General features: G+C 64.2%; 1 protein-coding gene across 10 annotated transcripts in view; it reads left to right on the top strand.

Moving 5' to 3' along the window:
* PLEKHG5 (pleckstrin homology and RhoGEF domain containing G5) overlaps window positions 1-15,816 on the top strand; it is a gene marked incomplete at its 3' end in the record, with an annotated part of 46,614 nt that overhangs the window by 21,250 nt on the left and 9,548 nt on the right. For 3 of the 10 annotated variants that reach the window (XM_080656755.1, XM_080656749.1, XM_080656751.1), the window contains exons 2-3: window positions 1,367-1,440; window positions 14,400-14,529. In XM_080656755.1, coding sequence (XP_080512881.1) covers window positions 1,367-1,440; window positions 14,400-14,529 — 204 coding nt within the window. Of the gene's footprint in view, window positions 1-426; window positions 533-754; window positions 917-1,366; window positions 1,441-6,560; window positions 6,679-10,237; window positions 10,326-10,497; window positions 10,817-13,854; window positions 13,957-14,399; window positions 14,530-15,816 lie in introns of those variants that run through there. The other 7 variants (XM_080656754.1, XM_080656756.1, XM_080656757.1 and 4 more) reach the window with 7 other exon arrangements.

The following is a 15,816-nucleotide window of genomic DNA, read 5'->3' as shown; positions in this document are numbered from 1 at the left end:
GTGTCTCCTGGGGGTGGGCGTGAGGCGCAGGGAGCCCCTCTGGACCAGGGGAAACAGCAAGGAGAATGCTGATCCCCCTTCCCGGAGACAGAAAATGTCTCCCACCCATCAAACCGGGGGGGCGGGGGGGGGGGCCCGGCTCCATGTGAGGGGCCGGGGGCCGAGGGGGGCGGAGGGACAGCCTTCGGTCACACCCGCGACATTTCCAAGGGGGTCGAGGTGGGGAGCTCGGCGCGCTCGCCGCAGACGCTAACCCCGCGGGGGAGGGGCGCGGGGCGGGGGAGTCGGGAAGGGCGGGGCCAGCCCGGGGCTCCGAGCCCCGCCCCCCGAAGGCGGAGCCACGCGTCCAGCTCCTCCCGCCGCCCACCTGCCCCGCCCCGCCTCCCGCCGCCGAGGGTCCCGCGGCCGCGGCGCTCCGGCCTCTCCCCGCGCCCGCCCCGCCCCGCCGCCGCCGTCGCTCCCCCGCCCCCCGGGCCGGCCCGCGCTACGCCCCCCGCCTGCCCGCGTCCCCGCGCCCGCGCCTGCTCCATGGGTGAGTGCGGGGCCCCTGGCCGCGCCCGCCGTGCAGGCCCGCGCCTTCGCGCCAGCTCGGGGCAGGGGGGGGGCAGGGGCGCCGCGGTGGGGGGCGGGGAGCGAGGGGGACCTGGCCCGTGCCCTCCCCTCCGCGGTGGGGCGCTCGGTCGCCCCCTCCTCTGGGGAAGGCCTGCTCGAGGCGGGAGGTGGACGCCGGCCTCGAAATCGGGGCGGCGGGGTCCAAACCCTGCCCCCCTGTTGGGGTTCGCGTCACAGCACCTCTCCCCCAGCCCTGCCCGCTGTCTAGGGTGGCAGCCCCCTGCCCCCTCCGCTCTTGCACCCCAGCTCTTTTAGGAAAGGCAGCTTGGAGGGGGCCAAGTTCTGGGTCAGAGATGGACAGTGGGTAAGGGGGACCCTCTGGGCCTTTGAGGGGCGTCCATGCATAGTGACGTGGAGGGCAGGGGTAGGAATGGCTGTTGGACCCCTGGGGTCCCCCTCCCCCCCCAGCAGTCCTGCAGGACCCCCCAGGAAGTCAGGGGCCCCACCAGGTCTGGGAGCAGCGCCCCTCCCCCCACCCCAGACCTGTGGGACAGAGGGCGGCGCGGCTTTCTCCCGGTGGAATCTGGACAGTTTCCCTGGGGAACGGCAGGAGAAAGGACTCTGCACAGATTCCCGAGCAGATAAGCTGGCATTTAAAAGAAAAGGGACACTGACCTCCTCTGAAGGGAGGTTTGAGGAGACAGCCCCACCCATCCTCCGCTGGGGAGGCTCCTGGGGCCCTGGGTGCCGGGCCTGGGGTGCACCCTTCCCTGGGCCCCACCCCGCTGATAACCTCCTGCTCTCTCCCCTGCAGATGCCGGGAGCCTGGCTGAGGAGGGCCTGCGCTGTCAGAACCCCGACTGCATGGACAAGGGGCGGGCGGCCAAGGTAGGGAGCTGGAGGCCAGGGGGGGCTGCGGCGGGGCAGGGCGCTCACCGGCCTCTCTGTCCAGGCCCCTGCAAGGGCGCAGCTGGGTGGCCACAGTGCGCCTGGGCTCAGCAGTGGGTAGGGACCTGGGGGCTGGTTTCGGAGGCGGAGGGGTGCCCCAAAGCCCTTTTCTGTACTGCAGTTCGTGCAGCAGCCCTGGGGTGACAGGCGCCGTGGCCCCATGTCACAGATGAGGAAGCTGAGACTCTGTAGGGGGGAGCCCCCCCCCAGGTTCTGTTCCAGTGCCAGTTGGCACCCTCCCTGCAATATCAGGCCTGGGCACGGGTCAGGGACACGTTGGGACAGCGGCTGTGGCCCCGGGACGGACAAAGGGGGGGACAGGTTGGTCCCGGAGTGCCAGGCCTCCGGAGCAGGGGGAATCATGGTCAACAGGACGCCGCACTCCTGCCCCTGACAGGCCGGGCGTTGTGCCACGCGCTCTCTGCGCCGTATGTGCCGCTGGGGGGGAGCCGGCTGGGAAGACATCGTGGCCCCGTTTCCCCATGAAGATACTAAGGTTCCGAGAGGGCCTGTGACTTGGCTGAGGCCCTGCGGCTCAAGAGAGACCGAGCCAGGGTGTGAGCCCATGTCGCGCCCCTCCCAGCACGCATCTGAGCCACAGGTGGTAACTGCCACTGCTTCCTGCGTGGGGCTCGGGCTCAGAGGACTCAGGGTCACTTCCTTCTGGCTGAGATCTGTCCTGTCATTGTTCCCATTTGCACATGGGGAAACGGAGGCTCGGGGAGGTAGTGGCTCACCCAGGGACATGTTGCTGGGATGTGGTGGAGCTGGGATTTGAACCCAGAGCCCAGATCTGTGCAATGCCAGAGCCCGGAGTAGCTCGGCTCTGCCAGCTGCAGGAAATTAAAAATGCCACTCCCCCAGGTCCCTTGCCTTCCCCCTCCCCCCCCCTCCCCCCCCGCGCAGATACACAGCGTACAGGCTGCACAGGAGGACCACGGCCAGAAGGAACAGTCAGAAGGAACGCGGAGGACTGTTCTCGGGTGGGAGCGGAGGGGGAGGCTGCCGGTTGCCGTAGTCACCAGGCAAGGGGGTGTCTGTGATTCAGACAATCTGTTGGCACGGATGGTGCCTGGCATTGGCGCTTTGGTTTTGGCAGGTCGCCTCTCTCCCAGATGGGGGCTCCTGGCAACACATTGGCCTCATTACCCCACTCGCTGTCCAACCTGCCAGGGGCCTGCACAGCCTTGGGGCTTCTGCCTGACCCCGAGGCGTGACAAGAGGGGCCAGGCCACACTGTCCTGGCCCCTCCTGTGGGCAGCTGCCCCTGGGGCAGATCCTGGAGCAAGGGCAGGGGCAGGGGTGGGAGGGCCTGGACTGCGCAGAGGTGAGGCCTGTGGATGAGGGCCGGTTTCAGAGCAAGTGGGGGACCTCTGCAGCCACAGGTCCTAACTGAAGCCCAGCCGGGGCCTGCCTGGAACTCGGCAGTGAGTGCTGACCGTGGCTTCAGCAGCCCGAGGGTTGCCCAGCCTGCAGGGGGAAGAGCTGAAGCACTGTCATTGGTGGGACCCACTTTGGGGCAAATGGCACACAGACTCGCCTCAGGGACCTGAGTGATCAGAGGGAGGAGGGCTAGTCAGGGAGGACCTCCTGGAGGAGGTGGCCTCTGGTGAAAGTCAAAACATCCGTAGGCAAGCAGGAAGGGGGAACTGCCCCAGGCAGGAGTACAGAGGCAGTTCTTGGGAAGCAGATGGGGTGGCTGGAGGAGAGGGTGAGAGGAGGAGCAAAGAATATCCTGTTGTTGTTGATAATAATAACCACCGCTGACTGAACACGTTTAGGCGCTGGTGGGCTGTCAGGCCCTCACGGAACCCTTATGAGAACTTCAGGAGGAAAGCATTGTTATTCCCTCATGACACGTGAGGAAACTGAGGTCCGGGAGGTGACAGGACTTGCCCACACCACACGGCTAGCTTGGCCCGGAGTGAGATCAAGAACCTCCCCTCTGGCTGTTCTAGGAACGGCTGGCAGGATATATGAGCTCCTTGAAGGAGATGACATCATTCATTCATCCACCAAATCAGCTTTGAGCATCAGCTGGTTCTAGACCCTGGAGGTGTCCAGGAAACAAAGGTCCTGCCCTCCTGGAGCTGACATCCTGGCCCCCTGGGGGGAGGACGGAAGTGAGGACTCCGCTTTGCCCAACTGGCCCCCAGGCTGCCCTGGGGCAGGGCCATCTTTCAACAAGGGCTGGACGCTTCCGCTTCTGGGCCCACCCTGGAGGTTTTGTTTGAATCTCTCCTGGGTGCTGAGGCTTCTGAGATGAATCAGCTGCCCCACCCCTACCTCCTCCCCCTGGAGTTCACGCTGAGGGCTGGCATCCTGAGGAATGCGGAGCTATGAGGTGGAGGAAAGCTGAGTGAGCGGGCGGTATGTTGGGGCTGTGGAGTGAGCAGGGCCCGGGGGATGGGGAGAGGGAGGCAGAGCTGGATGGGAGCACCGTGATGGAGCGGCTGCCTGGGGGACCTCGGATGAAGCTGTGTAGTCCGGCCAGAGGCTCCGTTGGTTGAGCATCAACCTATGCACGAGACTCAGAATCAGGGCACATACCCAGCTTATGGTTTGACCCCTGGCCGGCATGTCCTCAGGTGAGGATTTTTTTAAAGGATGTGTAGAGTAGCCCACATCTGTGACCTCCGGAGTCACAGCCCACTCCTTCCCAGCTGCATGACCCCGGGCAAGTCGCTCCATCTCTCTCAGCCTCGGTTTCCGGATGAGTTGTGCTGAGGACTAAAACGCGCTGTAGGTGTTCGAGAGAATGCCAGCCGTGACCACGTGCTCACCCCGCACCGAGGGCGAGGGACCCCCAGGCCTCAGGCGCACTTTCCTTCTCCTCCCTAAGACCTGAGACACCCGGGGTCCCGTCCCAGACCCTGGCCAATCCCGCCCCGTGGACACAGGTTTGTGGTACGTCTGTCCTGTTCCAAGGGCAGGTGGAGCTCAGAGTCTGGGGAGCCGGGGAAGTGTTCTCTTCCTCCCTCCCTCATGGAGGGCCCGTGTTGATGTGATGGGGGTCCCCATTCTCCGGCAAGGGCCCCACCAGCCGGACAGTGTCTGGCCCCCGTGAGCTGGGCTCTTTGGTCAACGTCTGTTGACGGAGACATGGAAGAGGGCTGACACTGGGCTAACACGTTTGAGGGGGCAGAAGCTTGGGAGTGCCTGGAGTGGCCCCAGGGCGTCATCCTCAAAGAGAATTGGTTCCTCTTACTCAGCTGGGGGCCCTGTGTCCGGCTTCACCAGGGGACCCCAGCTGGTCCTCACACCCCTTCCTTGCAGTAGGCCCCACCCCACCTCCACCAGACAGGACACGGGGACGCAGGGGGTGAAATGACTAACCAGGGGCAGGTCAAGCCGAGTCTGTCCTCCGCCTCCCGTTTCTGAGGCGCTGTCAGGAGGAAAGGGAGGTTTGTTGTTCCGCGTGGCTCCCAAGGGCCCTGGCAGGGAGGTGAGTTTGGGTTCAGCAGAGGCCAGAGTTTGCAGCAACTGAAGCTGTTCCCCGATGGGTAGGTAGTGAGCACCCCCTGCCCAGAAGTATTCAAGCGGAGAGGGTGGAAGCTAGATTTGCTGAACAATGGGCTGTGCGGTGGCAGGGATGAGGGTGTGTGTGCGCGCGCCAAGGGGAGGGGCGGCCAGATGAAGACCCGTGGACACAGGGCGGAGGAAGGGGTGGGTCTGAGGTCCCTGTGGAGGAAGAATGAGCAGGATGTAGTGAATAATGGGAGAGGTGGTCACCTCTTTTCCCGTGAAGCACTCTTGGGGATAAGAGGTGGAGGTCAGGGAGCCCTTGACTGTGGCCAGATTCTGGGGTTCCCCGGAGGTAACTGGTCTTTTTAGATGCTGGTCAGCTGTAGACGGTGGCAGTCCAGTCTGAACCCAGACAAAGGGGTAGGACCAGAGAAGCAATGCCCTTGGAACTCCTGGGCTTTGGCTAAGGCAGTGGTCGGCAAACTCATGAGTCCACAGAGCCCAATATCAACAGTACAACGATTGAAATTTCTTTTGAGAGCCAAATGTTTTAAACTTAAACGTCTTCTAATGCCACTTCTTCAAAATAGACTCGCCCAGGCCGTGGTATTTTGTGGAAGAGCCACACTCAAGGGGCCAAAGAGCCGCATGTGGCTCGCGAGCCGCAGCTTGCCAACCACGGGGCTAAGTAATTGGGGGGGGGCGCGGGGAGACACACAGGTGAAGGCCTGGGGTACTTGGCCCAAGAGAGAGACAGAGGACCCAATCCATGTGACCAGGCTAAGGTCAGCTGCCCTGGTGTGGACCCAGCCCCCAGGAAGGCAGCCCCAGCCATGAGAGGGCTCCAAGGGGCTTGGTGAGGGCTGAGGGGTGTGGTCTGTGGTTGGGAAAATGCAGGGGGGCCCAGGATCTGCCCTGGGGCCGAGGTCACTGCACCCACCTCAGGAGAAGGAGGAAAGTGTGCTTGGGCAAGGCTGTTGCCTCTCCAGCGGTGCCCTGTCTCCCCATGCCCCGCCTGCACCCCAAGTTCCTAGCAGAGAGGGAACCGCCAAAGGGCGGAATGGCCCCTTTTGCAGCCATGCGTGAGCCAGGAAAAAAGAGGGGGGACACAGAGACGGCCAGACGGGTTTCGCAGGCGCCGTAGAGGCGCAGTTCCGAATCCAGCCATTTATAGTGGAGAGGAAGCGAGCCTGGCTTGGGGCGATTCCCAGAGCGGGCTCTGCCTGGACCCCGGGGCCCCTCTCGCTGGCCAAGACAGCTTCCTGCTGCAGGGCCTCCCAGGATGGGCGAGCTCCTGTCTTGAAGCCCAGGTTAAAGGCTAGGGACTTGGAGCTTTCCGGAGATCTGTAAAGGGCCAGCCCCCTTGGGGACAGTGACAACCGCCCCCCCCTTCCGCTCCCTGCAGGCCGGACCCCAGATTACTCCCTGAGCGCCAGCTGGGCTTCCTGCCATCCCCTGGGCCGAGTCAGGTCTGCCACCTGGGTCTGGCCTCCCCCATCCCAGCCGGGTGCATGATGGTACATCCCGACCCGCCCAGGTGGTAGCGCCCGGGCCGTCTACCGTAATTCCCTTATGTGTGGCGCCCCAAGCCGGCACAGATCCTCTGATCCCGCCGTGCCCCACGGCTCCGGTACCCCTCACCCTGTGTGCCCAAGGGAATTTGACATTCTTGGCCTGAGTTCCAGACATAGGGGAGGAGACCCATGTCCCTAGGTGAGTCTCACAGGGAAGCTGGGGTCCGGATGGGGTAAGTTCGGGTGCCAAGTCTCCCCCCAAATCAATGAACAGACCCGGAGTGGAAAGTCCCCTGCAGTCCCAGGCCCGCAGGTGGGTATCAGTGGGCGCCACTGGCTCTACCTCTGGGGGTGGAATGGGCCCAAGGGCCTGCCCCCGCCCCCCCAGTGGCTCTAGGGGGCAATCTGCTCTGAGATACGGCCCCGAGGTCGGGCCTGGAGGACCCTGTGGCGTCCCAGCCCACGGATGAAGTGTGTTGCTGGGGGGGCCTTGTGGGGGGGCTGGAGGCCTGTGGACTCTGCCCTGCCTGGGGATCAGAGTGGTCCCAGGCAGAAAGTCAACTGGAGGCCAGCAGGGGGCGCCAGAGGCACCTCAGTCAGTGGGGTGGCTGCGGGAAGAGGAGGGGAGGGGAGCAGAGAAGCCTGGCCAGGCCCTGCCGCCTTAACCAAGGCTGGGAAATGGCAGACAGGGGTCGCTGGGCCCCCAGATTCCCCAGTCACTTCCCCAGGTTTGGGCAGATTTTACAGTTCCTCTGTCCCTCAGCCAGGGTCCAGCCCCACATTAGGGCCCAGCAGCCATCCTAGACGGAAAATTCCTAAGAACTGACCAGCGCCTGCTTGGCACAGATGGGCAAGGGCAGTGTTAGCCCCCCCGCCCCCCGCTCCCCAGCACAGATTTTCACAGCCCCGCACATGTCCTCTCCCCCTGCGTTCCCCAGGAGCCTTCTGTCTGGGGCCGGAGAAGGTGCCAGGGGAAGGCGCTGGCTGCCATGCTCAAATCCGGGCTCCAGGCTCAGGCACATCTGAGCAGGGACAGGGCAGGAGTTCAGGACCACAGCCTCTGCCTCTCTCCCTGGCGCTGGACCCCAGCCAGACTGCTCTCTGGGGAGGAAGGGCCTCGCTGGTTCCAGAGGCCTGGCCAGTGGGAGAGGGAGATCTCCAGAGGACGGGTTCTCTACCCCCCTGCCCTCTGCCCAGCACTGCCCAGGGCCCAGGGCCCAGAGGACAAGGGGTGAGGTGCAGGCCTAGGGGAAGGGAGGAGCTGGCTAGGCCGTTGGGAGTGAGGAGGGCAGCCTGGCAGAACAGGCCCAGCCCTGGCGGACCTGCCCACGCACGCAGCCTCCACCCCTGGATCGCCAAAGTGCCAGATGGGGCCTTGGGGCTGGTAGGTTCCCAGGGGAGCTTAGCCCCAGTGGGAAGCCCTTGGGCAGGGGTGTCCCTCCAGCCAGGGAGCCCCAACTCCCTGATCCCAGGCTCATCTGCTGTGGGCAGAGCACAGACCTTGCCCCGGATAGAGATCTCCCTCTCCCACGGCAGACCGGAGGGGCCCCCAGCCATCGTGGGGGTGGGGATGCCCACAGGCCCCTCTTTTTCTGGGGCTGGGGAGGTGGTGCTAGGGGGGAGTGGAAAGGGGGCTCCTGCCTTGGAGACTTCATTATTCATCAGCCCCAGCATCTGGTTTCTGGGTATCAGTTTCAACAAGCCGGTCCTGACTCATGAGCCTGAAGCTGGGGCTGGGCTGGGAGGGCCCCTCCCCAGCGAGTCAGAGGCTGGGACCTCTTGGGCCTGCACTAGGGCTGGACTATTTCTGTAGGGAGAGGTGGAACCAGGAATCCGCGAGGGCCACCCCCTCTCCTGGTGCAGGGCCGGCCGCCTTTCCTCCCACCTCCGCAGGCTCCTTAACCCGGCACCCGAGGCCTGGGGCAGCTCCTTCTCTGGCTGGAGCATGACCCGGGGTGGCCGGGGCCTGGCCACTCGGGTGACTTCCAGTGGCCTGCCCTGGTGGTCTCCGTTTGGTCCGACCTGGTTACCCCAGGCCAGGGGGTTCCCCTGAGCTGGCTTTGGAATCTGCCCTGTCCCCAAGGGGGTGGACCTCAGGCACTGCTGCCCCAACCCCCACTTAGCCAGTCTTGAAGCACCTCATGCTGCCCTGTGCCGGAGACAGACCGTGGTCCAAGCACAGGCATCCGTTGTCCCACTTACTAGCTGGTGACGTTAGGGAAAGTTACTCCACTTTCCCAAGCCTCAGTGTCTTTGTCTGTTAAATGGGGATAGTGACAGCATCTCCGCCTTAGGGTCTTGGAGGAGAGTGAACAGGGTTTGCTGCCCCAAACTCCTGGCACAGGCCTCGCACTTGGGAGGGCTCCGCTGCTGGCCTGTGGGGTGGTAGCAGGGGCCGCGGGCCTGGCAACACCACCAGGATTTGAGGTGGAAACTGACCTGTCCAGGCCCACGGTCACGGATGCCAGGAGGAAAGAGAGCAGCTGTGGTCAGGCCTTTGTTGACTTCCCGGGGCAATGGCCTTCTCGGGCATGCAGACCCAGCTCTGCCTTCATTCACCCAGTCATCCAGTCTGCACCGAGCACCTACTGTGTGCCAGGACCGGGGGAGAGTTGAGGATGCAGTGTGAGTCTAGGCAGGGGTGGGCAAACTTTTTGACTCGAGGGCCACCATGGGTTCTTAACCTGGACCGGAGGGCCGGAACAAAAGCGTGGATGGAGTGTTTGTGGGAACTAATATAAATTCAAAGTAAAGGAGCGGAGGGGAGAGCAAGAGAACCGGATAGAACAGCCGGATCCGGCCCGCGGGCCGTAGTTTGCCCACCCCTGGCCTAGAGCCTCTGGCCTCTGTACAGGGCACTCCGGCAGGAAACGTGGCCAAAGCAGAAAAGTAACTTCAGGTGGCCGTCAGTGCTGTGGGGGCTTGGGAATGGCAGCGAGGGGCTCTCTTTGGCGAGGAGGGCGGAGGCCTCGCCGGGGAGGTGGCCTTTAGGTTGGGGCGCAGTGCCAGCCGTTGGAAAGTCAGGGGTACAGGCTGTGGAGCCAGCGCTGAGCTGGGTGAGCCGGAGGGAGGGAGGAGGCCGGCATGGCGGACCACCGTGCGGGACTCGCCCGGAGGCAAGGTGGGAGTCAGGCCGTGTGGGGGATCTGTTCTAAGCCACTGGAGGATTTTAAGGGTGTGTGTGTGGGGGGGGGCCATGATCAGGCTTCAGTGTTCAGAGGGGCTGCCTGTGTTGTTACAGGGAGGGACTGAGGCTCTGGGCGTGGAGGCAGCCCCTGGGGCCTCCCTCGGGGCCATGCTCAGAGGCAGGCCCCCCTCACCCCGGTTCCGGGGGGAACAGATTGAGGAGGAGCTGTCTGAGGGGTGGTGGGCTGGTGGTGGCATGTTCCCCTCGCCCCATGGGGACCGAGGAGCGCCATTCCAGGACCCCAGAGCCAGAAGCCGCCATCCCGGTCCTGCCTGTGGACTCAGGCCACTGTGTCCCCACACTCTGGATGGAGGCCACAGTGCCCGCCCCCACCTCCTGGGGATCAGTGTAAACGCGCTTTGACACACCCTGCCATAGGGACCCCAGCACCACACCCCATCCTGGTGGCCGCTTCTCGGGCTCCGTGTGCGCCCCCTGGCGGCGGGGCACGTGGGTGCACCCCGCTGCAGCCGCGGGGACCTGGGGAAAGTCGAGGTGTGCTTGGGGCTTTCCTGACCCGTCTCCCTCGGGGGCTCCCAGAGGACTGCTCCCCGCCTTCCTCCCTCCCCGGCGGCACCTGCGGTCCCCGGCCGCCGCTGCGTGGCCCGGGCAGAGGGAGCGGCCCGCCTCCGGCTCCGGATGTGGCTGGGAAGCTGGAGGTCAGAGCGGAGAGGGGTGCCCCGGCGCTGGACGGGGCGCGGGGTCTGAGCCCCGGAGGGGAATGTGCCCCTGTCTCGGCCCCCCCTCTTCTGCCACCAGCATTCGGGGAGCTCCCCCGGGAGAAGCAGGTCCTAGGGGGACACTGAGCCGAGGACCTGGCTCCGGGGTGGAGGCTGGGGGTCAGCGCGGAGGCGGGGCCGGACACGGCAGGCGGGCGGGGTTCCCGGCGCCCCCATCCTACCCCCCTCCGTCCCCCCGCTGTCCCCCGGGTCCCAGCGCTCGGCCGGCGGGCGCGGCCGCACAATGGCAGGAAGCGGGGCTCCGCGCTTTGTCCGGCCCGCGGCGCACACCGCCGCTTCCTCCGGCCGCCATGGGGACCGGGCCCGGCGTCTCCGGGCGCCGCACGGCCTCCAGGCCCGGCCCCGGGGTGCCCTCCCGCGACTCGGCGCCCTGCTGGGCCGGGGGTCTCGCCCGCGACAGGGAAGGCCAGGTAGGGGCGCGGGGAGGGGGGCGGCCTGGGGAACGTCTCCAGGGCATGACGGCGCACGCAGCAGCCGGGCCCCCTATCCAGGCGCTCACCTGGGGAAGTGGGGGGCTGGGACCCTGAGAAGTGCGCCCCCTCCCGCCATCGCGGGGGCCTGGAGGCGGAGGTGGATCGCCCAGCCTGGTCTTTTGTGTCTGGGCTGCCTCCGGGCGCACCGCTGGGGCCCAGGCCCTGCCCCCCGCACCCCTCCCCGTCCCTTCCTCTGCCCAGGCCCTGCCACACCCCTTACCCCTGCCGGGCCCCGCCCTCGGGTGAGGAGGGAGGGAGGGCACTTCTGGCGCCCCCTCCCCATGGCGCGGCCTTGACCTGCTTCCCCAGGGCCCCTCGGTGTTGGTGAAGTTCTGGTCCATCCGCCGCCGGTGGAGTGTCTGTGGCCCCCGCGGGCTCTCCCCTCTGGACTGAGTCCTGGGAACCTGAGTCCCTGGGCCCTGCTGCCCCTGCCCCATGCCCTCAGAGGGCGGAATGGTGGGCAGAGGAAGGGGGCCCTGGGCACCTGGTCTGAGGGAAGGGGAAGGGGCTGCCCCACCTTCGCTCTGGGGAGACCCCACCCCTGGAGCGAGCTGTGGGAGACCCTGTGGTTTGGTGATGGGGGCGGAGGCAGGCCTGGCACCAGCAAATGAAGCTGTCAGGGCAATGTGGAGAGGCCCGGACAGGGTCAGGGGGCCCTGTGCCAGGCTGGACTCAGAGGCGAGGGGGCTGCCGAGCTGGCTGTGGGCCTCCTGGGGAGAAGGGCTAAAGGAGGGCAGGTGCCTTCCCCGATTCTTTGGGGCAAAGCCAGACCCTCTGTTAGCGCGCCCTGCAGACCCCAAGGTCGGCAGGTGGATCCCGAGGTGGGCAGGCGGGCCCCAAGGTGGGCAGGCGGGCCCCGAGGTGGCAGGAGGGCCCCGAGGTTGGCAGGCGGATCCCGAGGTGGCAGGCGGGCCCCAAGGTGGGCAGGCGGATCCCGAGGTGGCAGGCGGGCCCCGAGATGGCAGGCGGGTCCCGAGGTGGGCAGGCGGGCCCCGAGGTGGGCAGGTGGATCCCGAGGTGGGCAGGTGGGCCCCGAGGTGGACAGGCGGGCCCCGAGGTGGGCAGGCGGGCCCCGAGGTGGGCAGGTGGATCCTGAGGTGGGCAGGCGGGCCCCGAGGTGGGCAGGCGGGCCCCGAGGTGGGCAGGCGGGCCCCGAGGTGGCAGGCGGGCCCCGAGGTGGGCAGGCGGGCCCCGAGTTGGGCAGGCGGGCCCCGAGGTGGGCAGGCGGGCCCCGAGGTGGGCAGGCGGGCCCCGAGGTGGGCAGGCGGACCCCGAGGGGGGCAGGTGGGCCCCGAGGTGGGAAGGCGGGCCCTGAGATGGGCAGGCGGATGGAGGCTGAGGCCTGTGGTTCTCCCACTTCCTTTCGGTGAAGTAGATAGAATAGCTGCTGTGCTTGAAGGGAGCCCTCAGCCTGACCTCAGAGCCGAGGGAGGGGCTGAAGGCTGCCTCGGGATCTGGGCCAGAATGGTCACAGCGCCTGCCTGGGGCCAGTGCCCCGGGAGCAAGTGTCCTGCCAGCCACGCCTCTGTCCAGGGGCGGAGTGAGGGACGCAGGAACCCAAGCAGCGACTTCCTCTTGTCTCCATGGCCCGGCTGACCCAGGCCAGCCCCCCTCCACGCTCCCTCTCAGGCACCAGGCGGTGGCGGTGGCGGTGGCGGTGGTGGTGACAGTGGCGGGAGTGTGGTGGAAACCTGGGATCTGGAGCCATGTGCCCTGGCCGGGGTGGCTCAGTGGTTGGAGTGTCGTCCTGTGCACCAAAAGGTTGCCCCTCGGCGATTTGCCTGGAAGACAGCGTGGCCTCAGCGCACCCACGTGCCAGGTCATTTGGGGAACTTGCTGTCCTCTGTAAAGTCACCTGAGGCACTCCCTGCTTGGCCACTTCAAAACTCTGTGTGGCCCTGGCCAGTTCGGCTCAATGGATAGAGCGTCGGCCTGCGGACTGAAGGGTACCAGGTTCGATCCGGTCAAGGGCACGTACCTCACTTGCAGGCTGGATCACCAGCCCTGGTTGGGGCTCGGGTGAGAGGCAGTCTGTGGTCTCACATCAGTGTTTCTCTCTGTCTGTCTCTCCCCGCTCCCGTCCAATCTCTATAAAACCAATGGAAAGTATCCTCGGGTGAGAGTAACAAACACCTGTGTCACAAAAGACACCCCCCGCCCCCCACCCAGGCAAAAAAAAGTATCGGGCCAAAACCGGTTTGGCTCAGTGGATAGAGCGTCGGCCTGCGGACTGAAGGGTCCCGGGTTCGATTCCGGTCAAGGGCACGTACATTGGTTGCGGGCACATCCCCAGTGGGAGGTGTGCAAGAGGCAGCTGATCGATGTTTCTCTCTCATCGATGTTTCTAGCTCTCTATCCCTCTCCCCTCCTCTCTGTAAAATATCAATAAAATATATTTTTAAAAAAAAGTATCGGGTACTTCTTCTCTAAAAACAATTTTTATTTTCATTTTTTTAAAATATATTTTATTGATTTTTTACAGAGAGGAAGGAAGAGGGATAGAGAGTTAGAAACATCCATCAGCTGCCTCCTGCACACCTCCCACTGGGGATGTGCCCGCAACCAAGGTACATGCCCTTGACCGGAATCGAACCCGGGACCCCCCAGTCCGCAGGCCGACGCTCTATCCACTGAACCAAACCAGTTTTGGCTAAAAACAATTTTTAAAAAATCCTCACCTGAGGACATGTTTCTTTGTTTATTTTTGTTTTTAGAGAGAAGGGAAGGGAGAGAGACAGAGAGAAAGAAACCTCCATGTGAGAGAGAAACATCGATGGTTGTCTCCTGTACGGGTCCCGCTGGGGTTCGACCCGCAACCTAGGTATGTGCCCTGACCTGACCGGGAATCGAACCTGCAACCTTCTCGTGTATAGGACTGAGCCAACTGAGCCCCCGGGCCAGGACAGGGCATCGATTCTGAAAGGAACAACCCAACAACCAAATGCATGTGCAAACCCTGATGGGCTCCTGTACGGAGAAGCACCCATTTAGAGGCTGGGGAAGTGCAGATGCGGCCTGGCTGTCACTGAGCAACGGCATGGATCCCTCATGGGCACCAGCGCCAGCGTCTGTCCCTGGTACCTCCATACCCCTTCCCTCCTGGCTTAGGAGTCGGGCAGGCTCTGCGGTTCAGGACCAGCGAGGCCATAGAACTGAGGGCAGAGGCTCCGAGTGGGAGGCGGGGGGCCTTCTGGTTCAGACACTGCGCTGCCGAACTCCGTTTCTGGGTGTCCTTCCTGCCTGCGCCCCAGGAAGAGGCCCTGGCTGCCCCCGCCTTCTGGTTACTTACTCCAAGGCTGCCCCTGGGCGCTGCGTTGCTGGGCAGGGCGTGGGGTTTCTCTGCATCCCTCAGAGTGGCACAGAGTAAGTGCTTGCGAAACGTTTGTCGAGTGAATTCCCGAGCACCAGGCAGCCGTGGGGAAAGGATGGCTGGAAATGAAGGGCAGCGCCTGAGGGGCCAGAGGCCCCCCTGGGCCCGGCAGAGGTCTGGCCACAGCCTACCTCCCTTCCTCGCCCACAGGTATGCCACCACGCCGACTGCCAGCAACTGCACCGCCGGGGACCCCTCAACCTCTGCCAAGCCTGTGACAGCAAGTTCCACAGCGCCATGCATTATGACGGGCACGTCCGCTTCGACCTGCCCCCCCAAGGTGAGTACAGATCGGGGTGCCCAGCCTGGCCCTGGAGTTCCTAGGGTTGCCCCACATCCCCTTTCTGGGGGCACCGTGTCTTGTACCCGGGTGAACCATGACAGAGCCGTCAGAAGGACAAGAGTTGACTGTAAATTATAAAATGCAAGTATGTTTCGGTCCCTTTTGTTCCACAAGTTTTTTGTTTTTTATTAAAATATGTTTTTAGCCCTAACCGGTTTGGCTCAGTGGATAGAGCGTCGGCCTGCGGACTGAAAGGTCCCGGGTTCGATTCCAGTCAAGGGCATGTACCTTGGTTGCGGGCACATCCCCAGTAGGAGGCGTGCAGGAGGCAGCTGATCGATGTTTCTCTCCCATCGATGTTTCTGACTCTCTATCCCTCTCCCTTCCTCTCTGTAAAAAATCAATAAAAAAAATCAATAAAAATATATTTAAAATATGTTTTTATTGATTTCAGAGAGAGGAAGGGAGAGATAGAAACATCCATGATGAGAGAGAATCCTTGATCGGCTGCCTCCTGCAGGCCCCACACTGGGGATCGAGCCCGCAACCCAGACATGTGCCCTGAACAGGAATCGAACCGTGACCTCCTGGTTTATAGGTCAACACTCAACCCCTGAGCCACACCGGCCTGGCCCTACAAGTTTTTTAAACAAGAGAAAGGGCTGGGGGTTGTGCCCCATCTCGGGAGCAGACCTGTCTCTCCCAGAGGCTGCGTCTGCACCTCCACGCTGCCCTGCGCCTGGACGGGGGCCAGCGAGGAGAAGGTCCCTTCTTCTTGTCCTCGGCCAGGGCACTTCTGGGCAGATCTTCCGGCGGCGGGGGTGGGAGTGGGGGGGCAGGTCAGAGGGACTTGTAGCCGGAAACAAGAAACCCCTCCTGCTGAATAGGGACCTGGCCCGGGCCCGCTGCCAACTGGCCGTGCTGGGGTGCAGCCTTTGTCTCCCTCTCAGCTGGTCAGAGGCACAAAAAGACTCTGCCCCTCTGCCAGGCCCCCTGGCACTTTGGGTTTGGCCGCGGGGTGGGGCTGGGGAGGCCTGAGAGAAAGAGCCATGGACCTTGGAGACACACCGATGACCCTTCCTGCAGTAACCCCAGAGGCTGGCTCCCTCACCCTGATTTCACAGAAGGGTAAACCGAGGCCGCAGGTGGATTTGTATTGAGAGCGGGGCATCGCCTACAGTGTCCCCTTGGGGCCCTTGTGTCTTTTTGAATCTGGGGGTGACAGTGCGGAGCAGTGACCGAGCACCTCTCCTCACAGAGCCAAAGGGCCCTAGCTAGTTGGGG

This window comes from Plecotus auritus (genome assembly GCF_963455305.1).
Source record: "Plecotus auritus genome assembly, chromosome: 2".
Lineage (NCBI taxonomy): Eukaryota > Metazoa > Chordata > Mammalia > Chiroptera > Vespertilionidae > Plecotus > Plecotus auritus.
This window is presented reverse-complemented; position numbering and strand designations above follow the sequence as displayed.